This window comes from Indicator indicator, chromosome 4 (genome assembly GCF_027791375.1).
Source record: "Indicator indicator isolate 239-I01 chromosome 4, UM_Iind_1.1, whole genome shotgun sequence".
Lineage (NCBI taxonomy): Eukaryota > Metazoa > Chordata > Aves > Piciformes > Indicatoridae > Indicator > Indicator indicator.
Genome location: NC_072013.1, coordinates 25,893,520 through 25,910,291, shown reverse-complemented (window position 1 = coordinate 25,910,291; position 16,772 = coordinate 25,893,520). Strand labels below are relative to the sequence as shown.

At 40.2% G+C, this 16,772-nt stretch overlaps 1 protein-coding gene across 1 annotated transcript; it reads right to left on the bottom strand.

Moving 5' to 3' along the window:
* Positions 1-1,886: 1,886 nt before the first annotated feature.
* Positions 1,887-9,168, bottom strand: C4H14orf180 (chromosome 4 C14orf180 homolog). The gene is made up of 4 exons (XM_054400836.1): positions 9,088-9,168; positions 6,653-6,779; positions 4,801-4,827; positions 1,887-2,089 (listed from the first exon to the last, which is right to left on the bottom strand). The coding sequence occupies exons 1-4, from the start codon at positions 9,139-9,141 to the stop codon at positions 1,887-1,889; spliced, it is 411 nt and encodes a 136-aa protein (XP_054256811.1). The 5' UTR covers positions 9,142-9,168.
* Between the last annotated feature and the right edge of the window lie 7,604 nt (positions 9,169-16,772).

Below are 16,772 nucleotides of genomic sequence, written 5' to 3'. Positions count from 1 at the left end.
TAGGAAGACGTTAGTCCAGAGCTGAAAACTGAATGACACTGATTTGCCAACAAGTTTCAACAGGAACAGTAAAAGATCATAGACATAAAAAAAAAAAAAAAGCAAACTGAAGTTTCAGTGCACCCATTGCCCCATTCAGGTATCAATCCAAACCTTTTAATCAAAGACTCACCAGCACACAAGTTTAAAACCTTTCCTCTTTATTACCTAAACAGCAAGGCTGAAATGGGGGAGAGGGATGGGAAACAGTGGTGAAACTTACCCTCTGAGCTGGGTTACCCAAGTGATTTGCTCAAAGAATCCCTGAGCTAAACACTCCTGCAGCAAACTCTGCTTCTCAGACTGGCAGCAAGTCAAATGTAATTGCTGTGGCCTTTGACATCTTAGGAGGAGCATTAAAATAGTGGTTGAAGTCACTTCTTTCTGATCTGGATTGCAATTTATTTTTTTTCCACTTGTTCTCGATCAAGCTACCACTCTCCTATTGAGAGAAGGCTGCATATTATGCTTGTTTATCCCCTGCCTGGTTAAAGTCCTTGGACTGCTTGGAATAAGGTTGTTGGAACAGAGAGGTATGGTTCTCTCTCTCTTTGTTTTTCCTTTTTTTTTTTTTTAATAAATTAAAAATGAAGCACTTTTTTTTTTTTTAATGTGAATTGCAATGGCAGGGAAATTCAAGCCTAAGTCTTGTAGGCATCTCTCCCATCTTTGCTATTTTTTCCTTTATTGTCTCTTTTTATTTTTACTTTTTCTTCTTCAACTCTTAAAGTTTCTGATGTCAGCATTATTATATAGCAAATAAATCTAAGCACACATCAGGTGCTACTTGACAACATCTAAAAAGCTGACTGTGATGGTTTTGTCTAGGAAGAAGCTATAGCTGAAGCTCATAAGCTTGCACTCTTGTTCTCTTCTCAGACACCCAGAGCACCATTTCACATTTATTGCAGGATCTTAATTTCCTTTGGAGAAGTGCACACTATGGTGAGAAAATGGAGGGATAAAGGAGCTTTGCCTCTTACGCATTCACAGCCTGCATTACCATTACATAGGGCCTTGAACACCCAGGCATAAAAGCATAACCTCGGACTAAATATAAGCACTATCATAAATCTTCTAAGCTCAGCTAGTGGGGTTTATGAACTGAATCAAACCCAGAGGATTAAAGTACTGATTTGATAATTAGCCTGGGATTTGATGCTGCTATTTGTTATGTTAGGCAAATAAACTATTTACTGCTTAAATGAGTTTTCATGCTCCTTTTCGCACCTGGGAATCAAGCGAAACATTAAGAAACAGCTTTTACCTATGGAGGAAACAGATGTATGAAGGAAAACAAGAAAGCCATTTCAGGTGTATAGATAGAGCAGCATGCCAAGCCTTTGGCCACCAGAGCAGTGTTTGTGCAATAGCTCAGCTTTATTTTAACTTTTGCAGAATATCTCTTAGGAGGCTTGAGGAAGAAGATGGTTTGGTATTTAAAGGCTTGATCTGTGGGTCAAGAGACTTTTATTCAGAACTTGCTGCTGCTTGCACAGATCAATGTGTTTTTCTCTCTCTTTCTGCTTCTCATATCAGCAGTTTATAAACATTTTTGGGGATACATATTTGCTGTCCAAAATGATGAAGCATGAGTTTGTTTGGACCTCAAGGCACTGGTATGACCCCCTATTAATGTGGAAAAAAAAGGAGAAAAAAGGACAAAAATCATCTGCTGGACAGTACACAACAGGGGTGGTTTTCTTGCTCTTTGTGGTGGATGCTCGTGTGTTCCCTGTATGTGGCTGGAGTAGACTGAGAGCTTTGTGCCATTGCGTGCTGATTAGCAGTGCTCTGTATTCACAGGACAGTAGGCTGGCAGTAGCCTGTCAGGCTGGAGGATATTGCTACTGCCTCATAAACCAAGTCCAGCATTTCTGAGCAATGTGTCTTATCTGAAGAAAGAAGATAACAAGTCGAGATTGAAATTCTTCCAGGACTTTGACGTCTTGCTTCATGGTGGTGTAGTAGAGACTCAGAGCAAGGATCAGCACTGCACAAAACGAGAGCCACAGGAACATGGGCAATCCAGATGATGACCTGTCATCTACTGAACAGTGATGAGGAGAAAAAAAGAAAGCAGCATTATTTTAGTGTCATCTTAAACACTTCCAAAATCTGATCCCCTGCTGATGCCTTTGTCCCACTTTTCTTGGAACAGCAGGGTACACAGGGCTGTGGTTGTGAGTACTTTCATAAGCATCAGTTAAGTGATAGTGAGCCACACATCTTGACAGAGGTGAGTATAAAATATCTCATCTAATGGAACATTTAAAGGGTTTAATTATATGGAATAAGAACAGGATTACCATAACTAATGCATGATTGCAAGTTTCCTTCCAGCAATTATTTTCTATACATTTACACTAAATGTTAAGTTAAACACTGTATGAAGTTACCTCATCTAATTCTTTAATGCTCACAAATGTTCCATAAAAACAAGAAGATTTAGATTTCTGTTCTTTTCTCTTGTAACAGCTTGTTTGGTGCCCCTGCTAATTACAGTAAGAACCAAAACATGGCTTCCTTAACCAAGAGGCATATTTAGAAAGCTCTGGCAGGCTTAGCATCTCTCTGAGTCCTTGGTGTGCTAATTACACTGGAACATCCTCTGCACTTGCTCTTAAGTAGGAGAACATTGTAAATATTTTTCATGCCTTTAAAGTATAGTTCAGGTATGTTTAAAGTGCCATAGGTCAGGCACAGTACACATGTGGAAATCAACGAGGTCCATTTAGCTCGTCACCTGTGCCCCAACCCTTGCATATATGTATCCATCCTGGGCCTTGGGGATCCAGTTTGATTCAGACCTGGCTGCTCTGTTTGACTGCACAGGCAGTGTTATTTTATAAATCACTTTGAGTATTAAACATGCAGCATAAAGCAAAATTCATGCCTGAATAAAAACTCATAGTGAGCAGCTATTTTCCTGCCATATGCACATAATCAATAAGGAGATAAAAATGTGGTATGTATTATTATGGGTAAAAGGCCAACATTAGCTGTAACATATTTAAATTAGCTTCTACTATGAGCCCTGGAATACACACTAGTCAATTAAACTGTCATACAGATGTACAGAGAGGAAGGTAAAAGTCATAAAACCAAGCACGAAACACATAATAATGTATCAAAAAGTGTATTGGGAAAAGGTAAAATGTTAATAGGCATTCATTTTATAGCTAACCAGAAACCAAATCAATGTCCCACAGTAGATCTGAGTGAATTATTAGCAGCAAACAATTTATTCATTTGATTTTAACACTACGTTCTGTCTGTAAATTATCCCTGAGCAAGCTTCAATTTTTATAAATTTATTTGTTTGGCATTATTCCATGAATGGTTTATATTAAGGTATTTAGCCAGGAAATTAATAACCACTTTCCGATTTTGCAGAGATTTGTGATTTGGGAGTTGTTATTTCCGTTGTATGATATCCCACACTACATGACACAGCTCTAGGCTGGATGACCACCTGCCTTTCAAAGTGTGGGGCCCGGCTGACAAACATCCCTAGTAATGGGGACAATTTTCTGTGAGAGTTAAACAGCTTTTCACATCAGTCCTTTTGTGTAAAGTGCTTATAATCACTTGCAATCTTACAAAAAGTTACTTTCCATGTGAAACTTCTGGGTAATCTCAAAAGAAAACTTGGTTTTCCATATAGCTTCTGAATTGGGGAGTATGCTCAGTCCAGAAGAGAAAAAAAAAATAGTGTGGGAGGATAATCCCACCTACAAGATGGTGGTGAAGTGTGCTTAAAACAGCTTCTGCACGTCACTACAGTTATGTCCTTAAAATTGCATTTTCTCTTTTCTACATGACGAATAGAAAATGAATGTTAAATTTTTTAGTTTCATCGGTTCACTTAGCCATAGCCCTACATGCAGTCTAAGAAAAAGGCAACATCTGAGAAAAGCATTACCCAGGGTATAGGAAATGCTGGTTCAGTTCCTGCCCTGGACATACATTTCCACTGTCACCTGAGGGCTATTTGGTCTTTCCTTTTCCACCTGTCTCTTTCTCTAGTACCTAGTTCCTATTCAAATAACTGCATCAGCTGATTTGGCATTGGCACGAGCATACAAACCTTCTGGGCAATTGTAACAGCTATAGGGGATACGGGGACACTTGCTGGAGAGGCCTTCTATGGCTCCCCGTGTGTGTCTACATACATGCATATATGCACCCCTCTTTCCCTACTGCATTGCATACAGCAGCAGGCCTGGATATTGGGCCAGGGCCCCTAGAAATCATCATTACTAAGAACATCCAGATACATATATTCACTTGAGGGTCTGTGAGGTTGGATGGCCTCAAACATCCTTACCAACAAGAAATTATAAACACCTTATTTTTATTATTTCTACCCTGCCGCCAGCATACAAATGAATTGTCTCTTCCCTACTTAGGCGAGTCAGCAAGGAGAGCTATTGTTTTGCTTGGAGTGCTTTCCCTGTGTATCTTAGTGAAAAACCTGCACCTATTCCATTGCCATAAAATATATTAATTATATTTAAATTAAAAATAGCTTCAGGGATTTAATTTTCGTTTCCACTATTTGTCTTGTGTAAAATATGGCACCAGAGCTCATCAGTACCTTATGATTCCTATGCTGAGAAGAAAAAGCGACCACCACTGACAGTATGGAATGCTCTGTGTAAGGAGAAGATATTTGCACAGTGCATCCCAGCAACTGCAAAGTAAACTCATGTTAGTGCCACGGATGGCTCACAGTTATAATGTGAAACTTCAACTTACCCACTACGTAGTCACAGCAGGAAATGGCTAGAAAACAGAATGAAAATGTTCTTACATGCCTGGAAGGGCCTCTTTTGCAGATGAATAAGAAAGTAAGCACCAAACAGCGTCTCTGAAATTGCCTGTTGCCTTATAGATACTGAGCCACCTCTCACACTGCTTTTGGCTGTACAGATTTATGTCAGATGAGGATCTACCCTCAGCGTGCAAATGTGCAGATGTAGGTGGACTTTAGGAAAGTCAGAAAAAAATTGATGTATGGGTAGGTTCAGAGACAGAGATTGCTGCTGTTGCAGGGAGATCAGGAGTCAGCTCTTGAAAAAGAGGCCTCCCTATTCCAAATAATTTCTAGGAAGGAAAGGAGATAGACCATCAGGCTGAGAGACAGATGAGAGTTAAGAAAGCAAAGCTTACTATCAGATGCAACTTTTGTACAACAATATCCTGGAACTGTGTGTGTTTGCAAGACACAATCCAGGATGAAAATTCCAGAGAATGGAAAAATTTCAGTGGTGCCAGCAACCTTCATCTTGCCAGCCTCTCTTAATGATATCGTCTGGACAAACAGCAAACCATCTAAATCATGGGCTGTTTGCAACACAGAATACTAACTATGGGTTGGGACATTTCTCCTATCTTTGTGGAAAAGAGTCCTCCCTTGCAGCTCCCTGGAGCTCAAGCATGGTTGTGATAAATTCAGAGCCAGTGAGAGATGCACCTGGTCCCCCCAGGCTGGGCTGACTGCAAGATTACCAGTGCTGATGTGAGTGCATGGACTCTGTTAGGGAACTGAAGGTGCTTTTGGCTCTCCTCAAAATCCTGCTCTTGACCAGCCAGCTGAGCTTTGAAGAACATAGGACTAACTCACTGAATCTTCCCAGGAATTCCATTTTGATGGGAAAGCCCAGGCCATGTCAACAACCTTATCAAGAAACAGCTTTACCTTCCTGTATTAGAAGGCACCACAAACAACGTATTGCAAAACCAATGAGAGAACTGTTTACAGACACGTCACCAGGTTCCAAGTGTTGCTCCAGAAGCCAAGTAACAGTCCAAACAGGTGACTGACAATGAAATTTTACCATTCTCTCCCCTGTGTTTTTACTGACTGAGGTTATCAAACCCATAAAAATGTTAGTTTCCCACCAATAAATACAATTTTTCTGGTTGAGTAATCTTGTGAAAGTCAGAACGAAACAACAAATGAACTGTTTGTAAAACATGCAGAACTGCAAATTTCTGCTAGACCTCTACTTAGGGTCACTCTCGGTTGACCTGCTTGTAAATGGTTATTTTGGCCCTTGAATGAAAGACCAGAGTTTATGTTAGCTGTGTCATTCCTTGGGTTCCCTTGTTGGCAGAAATTGTTACATCCTGGCTGCTTTTAACCTCACTGGGCCCGCTAGGCACAGTTCTTTACTATTCTAAAGAAACACGAAAGGGCTGGCTCACTCCTTACCATTACATCCTAGTTACCCAGAATGACATAAGTGCATTTAAATTTGGTCTGAGATCCTTTTATATGAGTGGAAGCATTGTTCTGGGGTAGACATGGGGCTCAGCCAAACTCAAATTCTACAATGATCCCTGTGGGGGTTGAATCATGAGTTCACCATAGAACAGCCCTGAGGCTGCTCTAATGTGATGCAGGAGCCTGTCTCCTCCCAGGGTTGGCAAGCAAATGGGCCAGATGCAATTCTGCATAGCACAGAGCAAAAACTGTCTGTCCTCTTCTCCATGCTGACCTCAAAATCACAAACAACATTATCAGAGGAGAAGCTGATGTGAACAGACAGGGTGGATGTTAAAAGCTAGGAATGTCATGCCAAAAGGCTTAATAGCCTGAGCGTACCATATTCAATGACTTCTTCTGGCTCACGAAATCGAACTCTTCTCTCTGCTTTCCGCTTTTCCCCCCCAGCTTGGTCCACAGGCAGTCTTTTCCTCAGTATTGAAGGAGGATAGCTGCTGTCATCTGCCTAAGTGTTGATCAAAACACAAAACGCATGGCCATTCAAACTGGAGTAATGCATCTGGGTGAAATTTTAAGCTTTTGTGGATGTGTTACCATGTCCCTCGAGGGATATGATATGAAACACGTCTGTTTTGACATTTTTAGTCTCACCACTGTAATATTTAGCACAAGACAATCTGGATATTTCTTCATCATCATAGACCTTAGGTACTCTGAAGCTCTCTTCTCAGGAAAACGGTCGTCTAAACTAATAGACAGCAAAGTGTTGAGAAAGGATTTCTCTAAATTGGAGTGAACAGTTACTGAAGGTAACAACCTTGGGGTAGATGGACATAAATGTGATATGAAACATATGAACCGTATCATTGGGAGCACCTTTGAACTGTTCTTCTGAGCTGAGCAGCTCTGTTCTGAATGTAGTGCTGCCACTTCAACAGCTGAGACTATGCATCGGTCTTGGGTTTGGACGCTATCCTGATAGGTATGAGAAAGTAATTTCTTTGCACTTTGATATCACAATTATTATGTTGTTGCTCTGGTTTTTGCTTGGAAACCACTCTCAGTCTTTGATAACAGAATCAAATTGTTGTGGATTCTACCAAACAAGAAGACAGAGAGCTATAATGACAAGTTGTCCCCCTTCTGCATAGGAATGCTTCCAGAGTCACCTCCTCAAAGTGACTCTAAAGCATCTTGGTTCAGAGACACCAATTGTCCTTTGGAAGCAGAAAGGAGATGGAAAATTTTCTGTATTTTAAAGACCTGAGTGAGTGTCAGAGATCCACTTTGTAATTTTACTTTAAGATTGAAATCGTATTCTCTCCCCTTTATTCCCCTTCTCTCTCTTTCTCTGCTATGTAAAGGGTATTATTTTTAGATGGTTTATTTGCTCCTTTTCGTCACTGTCCCTGCTCTTTTTTTGCCCCTTTGTGTGTCATTTCCCCACTCAATGGTTGCATGCTACATCCTACGTGTTTTTCTCTCTGCTTTTATTCTTTCAATGCCTGCTTCTTTTTCCTACTTTTGGACTCAAACACCCTTGCTCTACATCTTTTCTCTTTGGATGCTATGCCCACACTCACAATTTCACACACCCACTCCAGGGGCTGCAAAAAGCAGGACTAAGTCGCAAGTGCAGTATGGGTGTGTTGAACCCCAGCATACAGAGGATAAATAGGTTTCCCTACATATCACACTCTGGATAAACTCAGAAAGGCACACAATATAGCCAGGAGGAATTGCCATGGAATGAGAAAGGTTGTCATCTTTGATATCTTCTCCTGAGGGATTTATAAACCAAATTTTTGTTTAATTTTTCACTGGTAAGGATGCTTTCTCTGATCTTAGGGTGATACAAGCACCCACACCACCTCTGTCTCCTGATCAAGGACAGTGTGTGTTGGAGATCTATCTGTATTTTTCATTCAGCAGGTCAGAAGCTAGAAGACCAGAGGATAGGAAACCTGGATTCAACTTCTTTCTGAGTCCAAAGAAATATTAACCACATCTCTCTTATATGCACACCCTCATAATAGGAGCTATGTTGCACACATGGGATCAGGAAATCTCAGTCTCTGCCAGTGAAGTCATCTTGTTTGGCCTCCAGTAATTAAATATTCATTAAGCTAAAGAAAGGAAGAACTAAAGAATGACTTTACAGCCTGGTGTTTGGGTGCTTTCTTGGGAGTGGGAGAAGTCTGATTCTAACCTTGCTCCAACAAATACTTAATACAAAATACTCAAATATTCATTGGAGCAGTCACTGGGAACAGAGTCTCTCATCTACCAGGTGAGACTACTATCTACTTTAATCACTCTGTTATAGGTACACACACACACACATGCACACACATTTTCTGGCATAATGAATATTCAGTTTTTCTGTGTTAAATGAAACAGGTTTAGGTTGACACAGCCCAGCTCAGACTTGCAGTGGTTATAGCTTTAGTTAGGAGGGCTCATCCCCTGCCACAACCAAGAAACTGAACCTTATATTTGGAGATTTGTAACTCCAAGTGTGGCTTTTGTTTGTATGAGCTTAACAGCAGCATCCCACTAGAAGAGAAAAACATTAAATGACCAGCTAGTTGGGTAGCACCCAACCCATCTCTTGTGGAAATCAAAGCTACACGTTATCAGAAGAAATGATGCCTTCTTGCCTCAGGTAGAAACCTGGGGTTAACATACTGCGCCAAGAGCTGGAAACCTACCAAAGTGCTAGTCAGGATATTATGTCCTTAAAAATAACTCATTTGTGAAAAGCTCTGGACATAGACCACAAGGACTCCATTGCCCATCAAAAGCTTACTTACCGGCAGCTCCTCTGCACAAGGATCAGAAGATGGGGCTGGGCATATTTGGGACATGTACTCTGGATGCCAACATGAAGCCTCCCACACGAAACTGTGGTTGGAAAGCCACTTGCTCAAGAAAATGAGAAGAATCAAGGGAAAGCGTCTGGAGATCTCTCTGCAGTGAGGACTGAGCAGGCAGTGCCACCAAGCAGATGGGAGCAGCAGCAAATAACTGAAGAGTGGAAAGAAGAATTTCCGCCCTTCACAAAAGTGTTGGCTTGGGAAGGATGACGTTACTTGAAATGCACTCAGTAGCCAAAAATAGCACATAGTGATAATACTGAGTGTGCAGCTGGAAATTAGGGCTTTCCTGGCAAGTGGAAAGGATCTGAATGGATCAAATCACAAACAAACACCTACATATTTACATGCATAAACGTGAAGTCGAGGTTGTTCTTATAATGACTGCTGCTTTTCTGTGATCGTGTTTGATCTCCTTTCCAGAAGACATTTCCAGTCTCAAAAATCTTGCAGATGGGATTGCTCTTAAACCTTCTTGCATTCAAAATATGTGGGTAAAGCCATCAGAAAATTATATAGGTGTATTGGGATCACATATCTATTTCCTTCCAGTACAGTTATGGCCTCACTTTATATGTTTTACAAATTAGATCCATTCTTACAGTAATAAAATGGGGGTTTAATATTAGACATTTCTATAGATATTATAAGAAGATTATTGATAGGAAAAGATATGATTTATGGTTTGAGACGCTTTAACAGTCCCTTGTCAAATGCTGAAGGCTGGTCATCATCAAATATACAATTTCCAGTCAGAAATACCTGCCACGGGTGCTGAAATATGGTGGTTTATTGCCTCTTCAAGCACAAGCTTGAACTTTTTCTGTTGTTCTTTTCCTGGAGCTAATTATTTATTATGATATGTCTGAAGTACTCGACTTTTGTGTTGTTTTCCAAGTGCTTGAATGGACTCTGCCATGGCATGCTTAGACTAGCCCTCATTTTGCATCTAACCAGCGGACTAGGGGTTGAAAGATCCTTACATTGGCACTATGGATGAGAGTGAACAGCAGGTCTGTGGGTTTCACTGTTTTAACCTTCCTTTCAGAGATCTGGGGAGTGAATTAGTAGATGGGAAGGGCTGGGATCCTCCCAAGAAAACTGGGTCAGCCCAACAGGGAGGGCATCTGTGCCTGATGTAGGGTCAGCAGCTTCCATGAGCCTTGCTGCCCTCCCACAGCTCAACCTCTGCATGGGCCTGCAGCACTGGCAGGGGTCGCTCAAGCCCTTCCCTCTCCAGCAGTGAAAGCAGTGTCAACATGGCGAACGAAAAAGACACCTGGAGAGAGTCATCTTACCTTCTCTTTCCTGTACATTGGGGTGATGGAGGGCTTTTCCTCATGCTGCAATTGGCTCACAGCTGCAGGGCTGGTGAAACACTCTCAAAATACCCTCTGGTGTGTCCTGCAAGTGTTTCACAGAAGTTATTTTTGGATATCTACGCTGAGCTTCTGGCAAGGAGAAGTCATTCTTCAAAATTTTGTTCATAATAGATGCTAGCAAAAAGGTGACAAAGCCTTCCAAACTGTAGTCCTTAGCATCTCCTATGGTACCTCCTTATTCCTACTGAGATAATCACTGGCTACTAGTTAATATAAGAAGAAATTTACCTGTGTACTTCGGCCAGCAAAGCTGCTGAAGGTAGGAAGAGGGAAATCAAACCCTAGTCTTCATCTAACTTTGACTTTCTCTATGTGATTTGCCTCATTTATTTTCACTAGTGTCATCCAGCAAAGCACATAAAAAGGTCTTTTTCAGCCTCTTATTCCTGCTGAGAGCAGCAGTGAGATCATGAGCTTTTAGACCTGAATGAAAAATCCTTGTTCCTATCTTTTCCACTGCAACTGGTTTTGTTGCAAGAAAGGTCTTACATTTTTCTAAACAACTAGCCAGAAAATTTTGGGGATTTTATTAAAAAAAAATATAATTGAAAAAGAGTAGAGGGTGCTTGCTGTTTTCAAGAAGTGGACATATGGAGAAAACATTAATCATTTTAAATGCCAGAAAACATTTCTTTTCAGTTCTAGATTCCCCTCAAATGTAAACAATTTTTTTCTGTTCATTTGATTAAAAAATAATTGAGCAGCTTTTAAATGTTTTGATGCAATATTGCTGAGTGCCAGTAATGATTATTTCATAGTGCCATTCTCACTTTTATCCTACATTATCAATAATATAATATATATATCAATAATAGTTATATTAATAATAAAGTAAAGGTTTGAATGATTAGTAGTTACCTGAGCACTCAAGTTCCGGTGGATAAAGACGTCATAAATTCAATCTCATATCAGGGACAGATCCATTCCTACTAAATGCTTTTGATTGCACTTTAACAATCTAAACTGTATGTATATAAAAAATAAAACACAGTTTAATGCATGAAGTGAAAGATTCAAGGAAAATAACTTTACTAGCCTCTGAAGTCACTGGCAATAAATAATAGTTATGACAGTGGGATAATTTCTGCTTTGTAAGGTGGAAGAATTTTCTTTAACATTGCTCTTCTTTTAAAAGTAATTTTTCATCTAAGCTTTGATCTCATTTCATGCAACACATGTGAGAAGCAAAGCTGGACAAAGAATTCATAAATGAATTATTTAGCTGATGTGTGTCACCTATTTCTTTCAGCTAATTGTTCACAAATAGATAGTGACTTTTGTGAACGTATTCATTATTCAGATTTATTCAGCGGATAATTGCTGGGAGTAATTCTTTGTCTGTAGATTTGCAGAAGCATTTCACTGTGAATAGTAAAAATCTATTCAAGCTTTCAATACGAGAAAAAATAAAAACAGCTGTAAGTACTGATGGAGTCCTTAAACACAAAAATGTACTGCAGTCTTAATGAGCAATGGCAGCATTTTCAGGAAGAACTCTGCTACTTCCCTTGGTACATAAGGGGGAAAGTAAAGACATCTCAATAATCTGTGTAGTGCTGACTTTGGATGGCACATATTGTGTATGCAAATAAGTTTTTACAACAAAAGCGTTGCTTAAATGTTTGCTCAGCAGAAAAATAAAACGAGCCTGAACAAAACATGATTGACTTCCCAGTGAATAAATAGGAACAGTTCACACAAAGGAACTAACTGCGTAGCCACTATTTTCCTGCAATAGCCCAATCGAAGATATTTAGGAAATAAACATAACATGATAAAACAATTTTACACTCAGAGGATAGCTGTGTAACCATATGAACTCTTTTTCCATTTCCTTTTGCAGGAATAAATATTCTAGACAAGCAAAGTACTTTGTAAATGATGCCTTTGTGGGGATTCGTCTGGCCTGGTTCAATTATTTTGAAACCTAGCAATTTTCTCATATCATTGAATCTGGTTTTATTGCAAATAGGGTCATAGAAATAGTCACTCATTGCAATAATGGACTTAGTTTATCTTAACTATTAACACTTCCCGTAGGTTTATACACACATATATATTCAGTATTGATGGATCTGCACAGCGCATATATATTAATAATGAAGCAACTTTATCTCTAACAATCTGAAAACAAAATCACGTAATACCATACAGTGCGGGGTGCAGTGGTAACTGGAAGCAGCAGATCAGGATAACAGAACAGAAAAGGAATAAATAAATTAGAAGGAGTCTTCCATATCTTCAACTTCCACAGTGTCAGTTGAGCCTTTGTTCAAAATTCCACCTTCCGTGGTTCTGTGTGCTCTTGATTAATAATTTAGAGATGCACCTTTTGGCAGTAAGGAACACATTTTGTGTTTGCCAAGAGTGATTTTCCACCAGTCAAGGAATACATCAGGAAATAAAAAGGTAAGCTGCCCCACAGATTAAAGTTAGCTCTGTGTCGTCCTCCTTTTTCTGCCTCTGGAGAAATAGACTTACTGCTGAAAGGTGTAGGACAGCTCTGAGTTGTTGTATGACATAATTTCTTCTCCTCCGACTTTCTAGGGAGAAGAAATGTATTCCACAACCATGAGGGTCATAGCTGATCTCTCATCTGATGGTCACTCAAAAATGGGGTGTTTTTGTGGAATTGGGAAAAAAGGGAGCTCAACAACAGAGCGTAATGGAGATAGAGTAATAAATGAGAAGATGGTCTGATAACAATTTTTGTGTGTAGCAATCAATTTTCATTTCCATATATTCATTAATTCCTGTGAAGTCCAGAGATCTGGGTATTCAGGTGTGTTTTTCCCCAAGAAAGGGCTGTGCAAAGTGCAGTCCTCGTGGTGCTCCATGCTAGGCCTACTAGGTTATCCTGCCATTGAGACCTTAATTTCATCCTTTATGTATTACTATCCTACACTAGGACTGTTCATGATCACACAGATCTAAAAGCTTCTCTTTGATGCAAGTTTCCAGACCTGGGGTCATTCATTCGGGAACCGCAGGCCTGGATGGGCACTCATTGCAAAAATTGCATTAAGCATCAGACAGCCCTCTGATCTGGTGCAACACAACTCATTTCTGAAGAAAAGCATTGGCTTTATTTGTGGATGTAGTAGGTCTTTCTGAGTGATGATCATTTTCCTGGAGCCGTGGCAGCAGTTTCAAATCCAGAGCTTGCAGTGGTTCGTACTGGCTTTGAACTGAACTCTTTTCTAAGGCAAAGACACAAGCACTGAACAGAATGTGTGCAGTGTTTTGTGTTATGGTGAGAACATCCTTGCTGCAAAGCACAGTGATTTCTGCTGCACTGGGACTGGCTAGAAATGATTTAATTGTGTTGAGGAACCTGGTCTCAATTCATGCCTGGCATGAATCCATTGACTTATAAACGGCATGGCTCTGTCTCCATTTCTTAAAATTGCCTCACTTATTAATGCAGCTGGCTGAGTAGATGCTACAAATAACCTCAGAGTACTTGTGATGACATATGGTAAACATACAGAGAATTTTTGGCTGTTGAAACAAACCTTCTAAATAATTACAAAATGATTCCACATCCATTTCATAATTACACTCCTGAGATTACAGACAAGCTATTATTTGTGATTTGACATGCATTTTTATTGTAGAAATGTCTCATAAGACATTAGGTTTATTCCACCTGAGGTTTTCTAATTCTTTCTGTTCATCCTGCCAGTGTGGGATCTTGAGTGTAAAGCTTCTATTGATCGAATAAGAGTTACTAAGTAACCAAATGCTAGTATTTGCTGTTGGCTCACTGATGCTACATCAGCCAGTCCTGTTGACTGGGGTGTAGGAGATGGACTGGGCTGGAATGAGTGAGTTCATTCTGAGTCAGCTTTTTCCACATGCTCATCATATTCTAGGAATAAAAAAAAAAAGTGTAACTGGAGCCTCTGCTTAAAGCATTTGGTCTGCGGTTGATGTCAGAGATCTCCTTGTCTGTGAGATGAATGACAAGGAAGAACCTACAGCCAACAGGAGGATAGCTGAGCTGGCATGAGAGAAAAAGTGAGGCAAAAAGGCATGAAAATGAATCCCCTTAGGAACAGTGAAACTGGAATTATCTTCAGGAGTTCCATTTTAGCAGTAATCGTTTTGCACCCTTTGTTGTATTGACTGGAGCTTTCTATAACAATTCCCTATTTTCCCAGGTTTTGGCCTGAGCAGAATTCAGGTTAGGATGTCTGCAGGGTATAGCCTAAAAAGGAGATTAGCAGTCTTGTCTAAATCCCAGATATTAAAAGGCTCCTGTTGACTTCTGTGAGCCACTGTCTGTCCTTAACGCACTTTAGAAACCTGGTAGCTGTTAATGCCAAACTGTTTCTGAGAAGGGCAGCAGGGCCTGACAGCAACAGGAAAGGAAGAAGCCAAGGGAATCATAAAACACCTAGATCACTACATAAAATGATTTGAAGGCACTGATGTAAATACTCTTGAGCTCCATTTGCAGTGTCACCTTGGAAGGGGATTAGGTTAGATTAGTGACATGAAAGAAGAACAGAAAAATGGAAAAAGGAGCAAACCGAAGCATAAAAGCCCAAATGAGTGAAATATACATGACTTGGAAAGAGTTTGAATGGTGATATTGGATGATGAATAATATAAAAGCAAGTGGCAAATCCCTCTGTCCTTGGCAGCTACTTTACATTAATGTTAAGTCTCTTAATGTTGATATTTGTTCTGGATTTAATTTCTTGTAATTAGTATGTAAGTCTCTCTCCTCCACCTCTCCAAGCCCTGGAGGCTGGTGTTTTCAGAATAAAACAAGTAGGTTTAAAAAGAGTAATTGGTACAATTTCCAAAATTGGCCAAGTGTTTCTGGAGCCTCAATTTAAGCTGAGGCAAGGAAATTGAGCAAGGGAAAATTCAGGCAACACATCAAAGAATGCTTGTGGACATAAGGATTCACAGATAAGTCAGCCCAGTTATGTTTTGCACAGGAAAGATGAGGATTTATGTTTTTGTTCCAAAGCAGGGCATCCTTGGGCATGACTGCAGGAGTTCCAGAGGGTCATGCTCATGCCAAGACAATTTGTGTCTTGCACAAATTGAGTAGTTGACAGGATGAGATCTTGAGTAGTTGACAGGATGAGATTTTATTGGCAAGTATGGAATTAGGGTCCATCTCTGATACCCCACTGGTTTGTATCAGATCCTTAAAATGCAATTCCCCTAGGATGTTGCTTGTTACCTCCTGCCTTGTAACAGTTATAGCCCTCTTTCATTTCCTCCCCCTCTTCCCCCGCCCTCCCCCCCCCCCCCCCCCCCCCCCTTCTTTCTCATTCATTCTTATCAGAAATTTGGTCCAGGATCAGGAAATCTCTCTGCTTAAAAGAATATCTTGGTCAGATCCCTACATTGACAAATGCACTTTTTCTGATGTGGAGCATTCTCATCTGCATATTTTTCATCACCCCAAATGTATCAGCCTTTCAATCAGTCTCCTCAATGAAACAATGGAAATTACATTGCCTTTTCTTTTAAAACTAGACAAATGCAAAGGCAAGGAATAAGATTGACCATCCAGCTATGGAGAATTAATAGTGTCTGAAGGGAGGAGAACTGAAATTGAGCTGCTGGTCTGTCTTGTGATCCTGGCTACATGGCTGTTCCCTGGAAGCTAACTTCTGGGTACGAAAAGCTGGTTCGGTGTCTTGCAGTCCTCTTTCATGTGTTATACCTGCTCTACCAGGCATTTCTGTGAGAAGTATTCAGTCTGGAGTGCTCTTTTGCTCTCTGCCTAGTGTTAGTATTTCTCACTGTGTGTTAGATAGCTGGGAAATAATTAGATCCCTTTTGGGACACACTGGACAAAAATGCTCTTTCCAGCTCTAAAGTGAAGATTATGGAAAGGTGACATCATCACTGCTTCTTTCCAGAAGAAGACATTTCCTGCTTGTGTGATTCCCTTGATGTTGTAGAACTGAAACACCTTTTTCTGACACTCCTGGTTTTGGCAAGCTTTGTCCTTTCTGCATGGATGGTGCCAGAGTTGGGACATAACATCAGGTTCTTTGATGGACACATTTGACAACCCAAATAAAAATGCTATTAACAAAGGATGCTATAAGACATCTTTACAGAAAAAGTTGCCTTCTGTTTGATGTATTTTGTTTGTAAGTCTCTCTTTTCTGGGGGTGTATTTGGGGTGTGTGTGTGTGTCCAACACTTCCAAAAGAAAGTAAAAAGACACCTGGTTTCTTCCCACTCCACAGTCAGGGATGCCAC

What these genes read in the sequence shown, in the direction of transcription:
- C4H14orf180 (XM_054400836.1), bottom strand. Translation starts at nt 9,141, where the DNA reads ATGTCCCAAATATGCCCAGCCCCATCTTCTGATCCTTGTGCAGAGGAG. An exon ending in AGAAGAAGTCATTGAATATG is followed by an intron (nt 4,828 to 6,652) that starts GTACGCTCAGGC and finishes TCTGTTTTCTAG; the next exon opens with CCATTTCCTGCTGTGACTAC. An exon ending in CTGCTGTGACTACGTAGTGG is followed by an intron (nt 2,090 to 4,800) that starts GTAAGTTGAAGT and finishes ATCACTGTTCAG; the next exon opens with TAGATGACAGGTCATCATCT.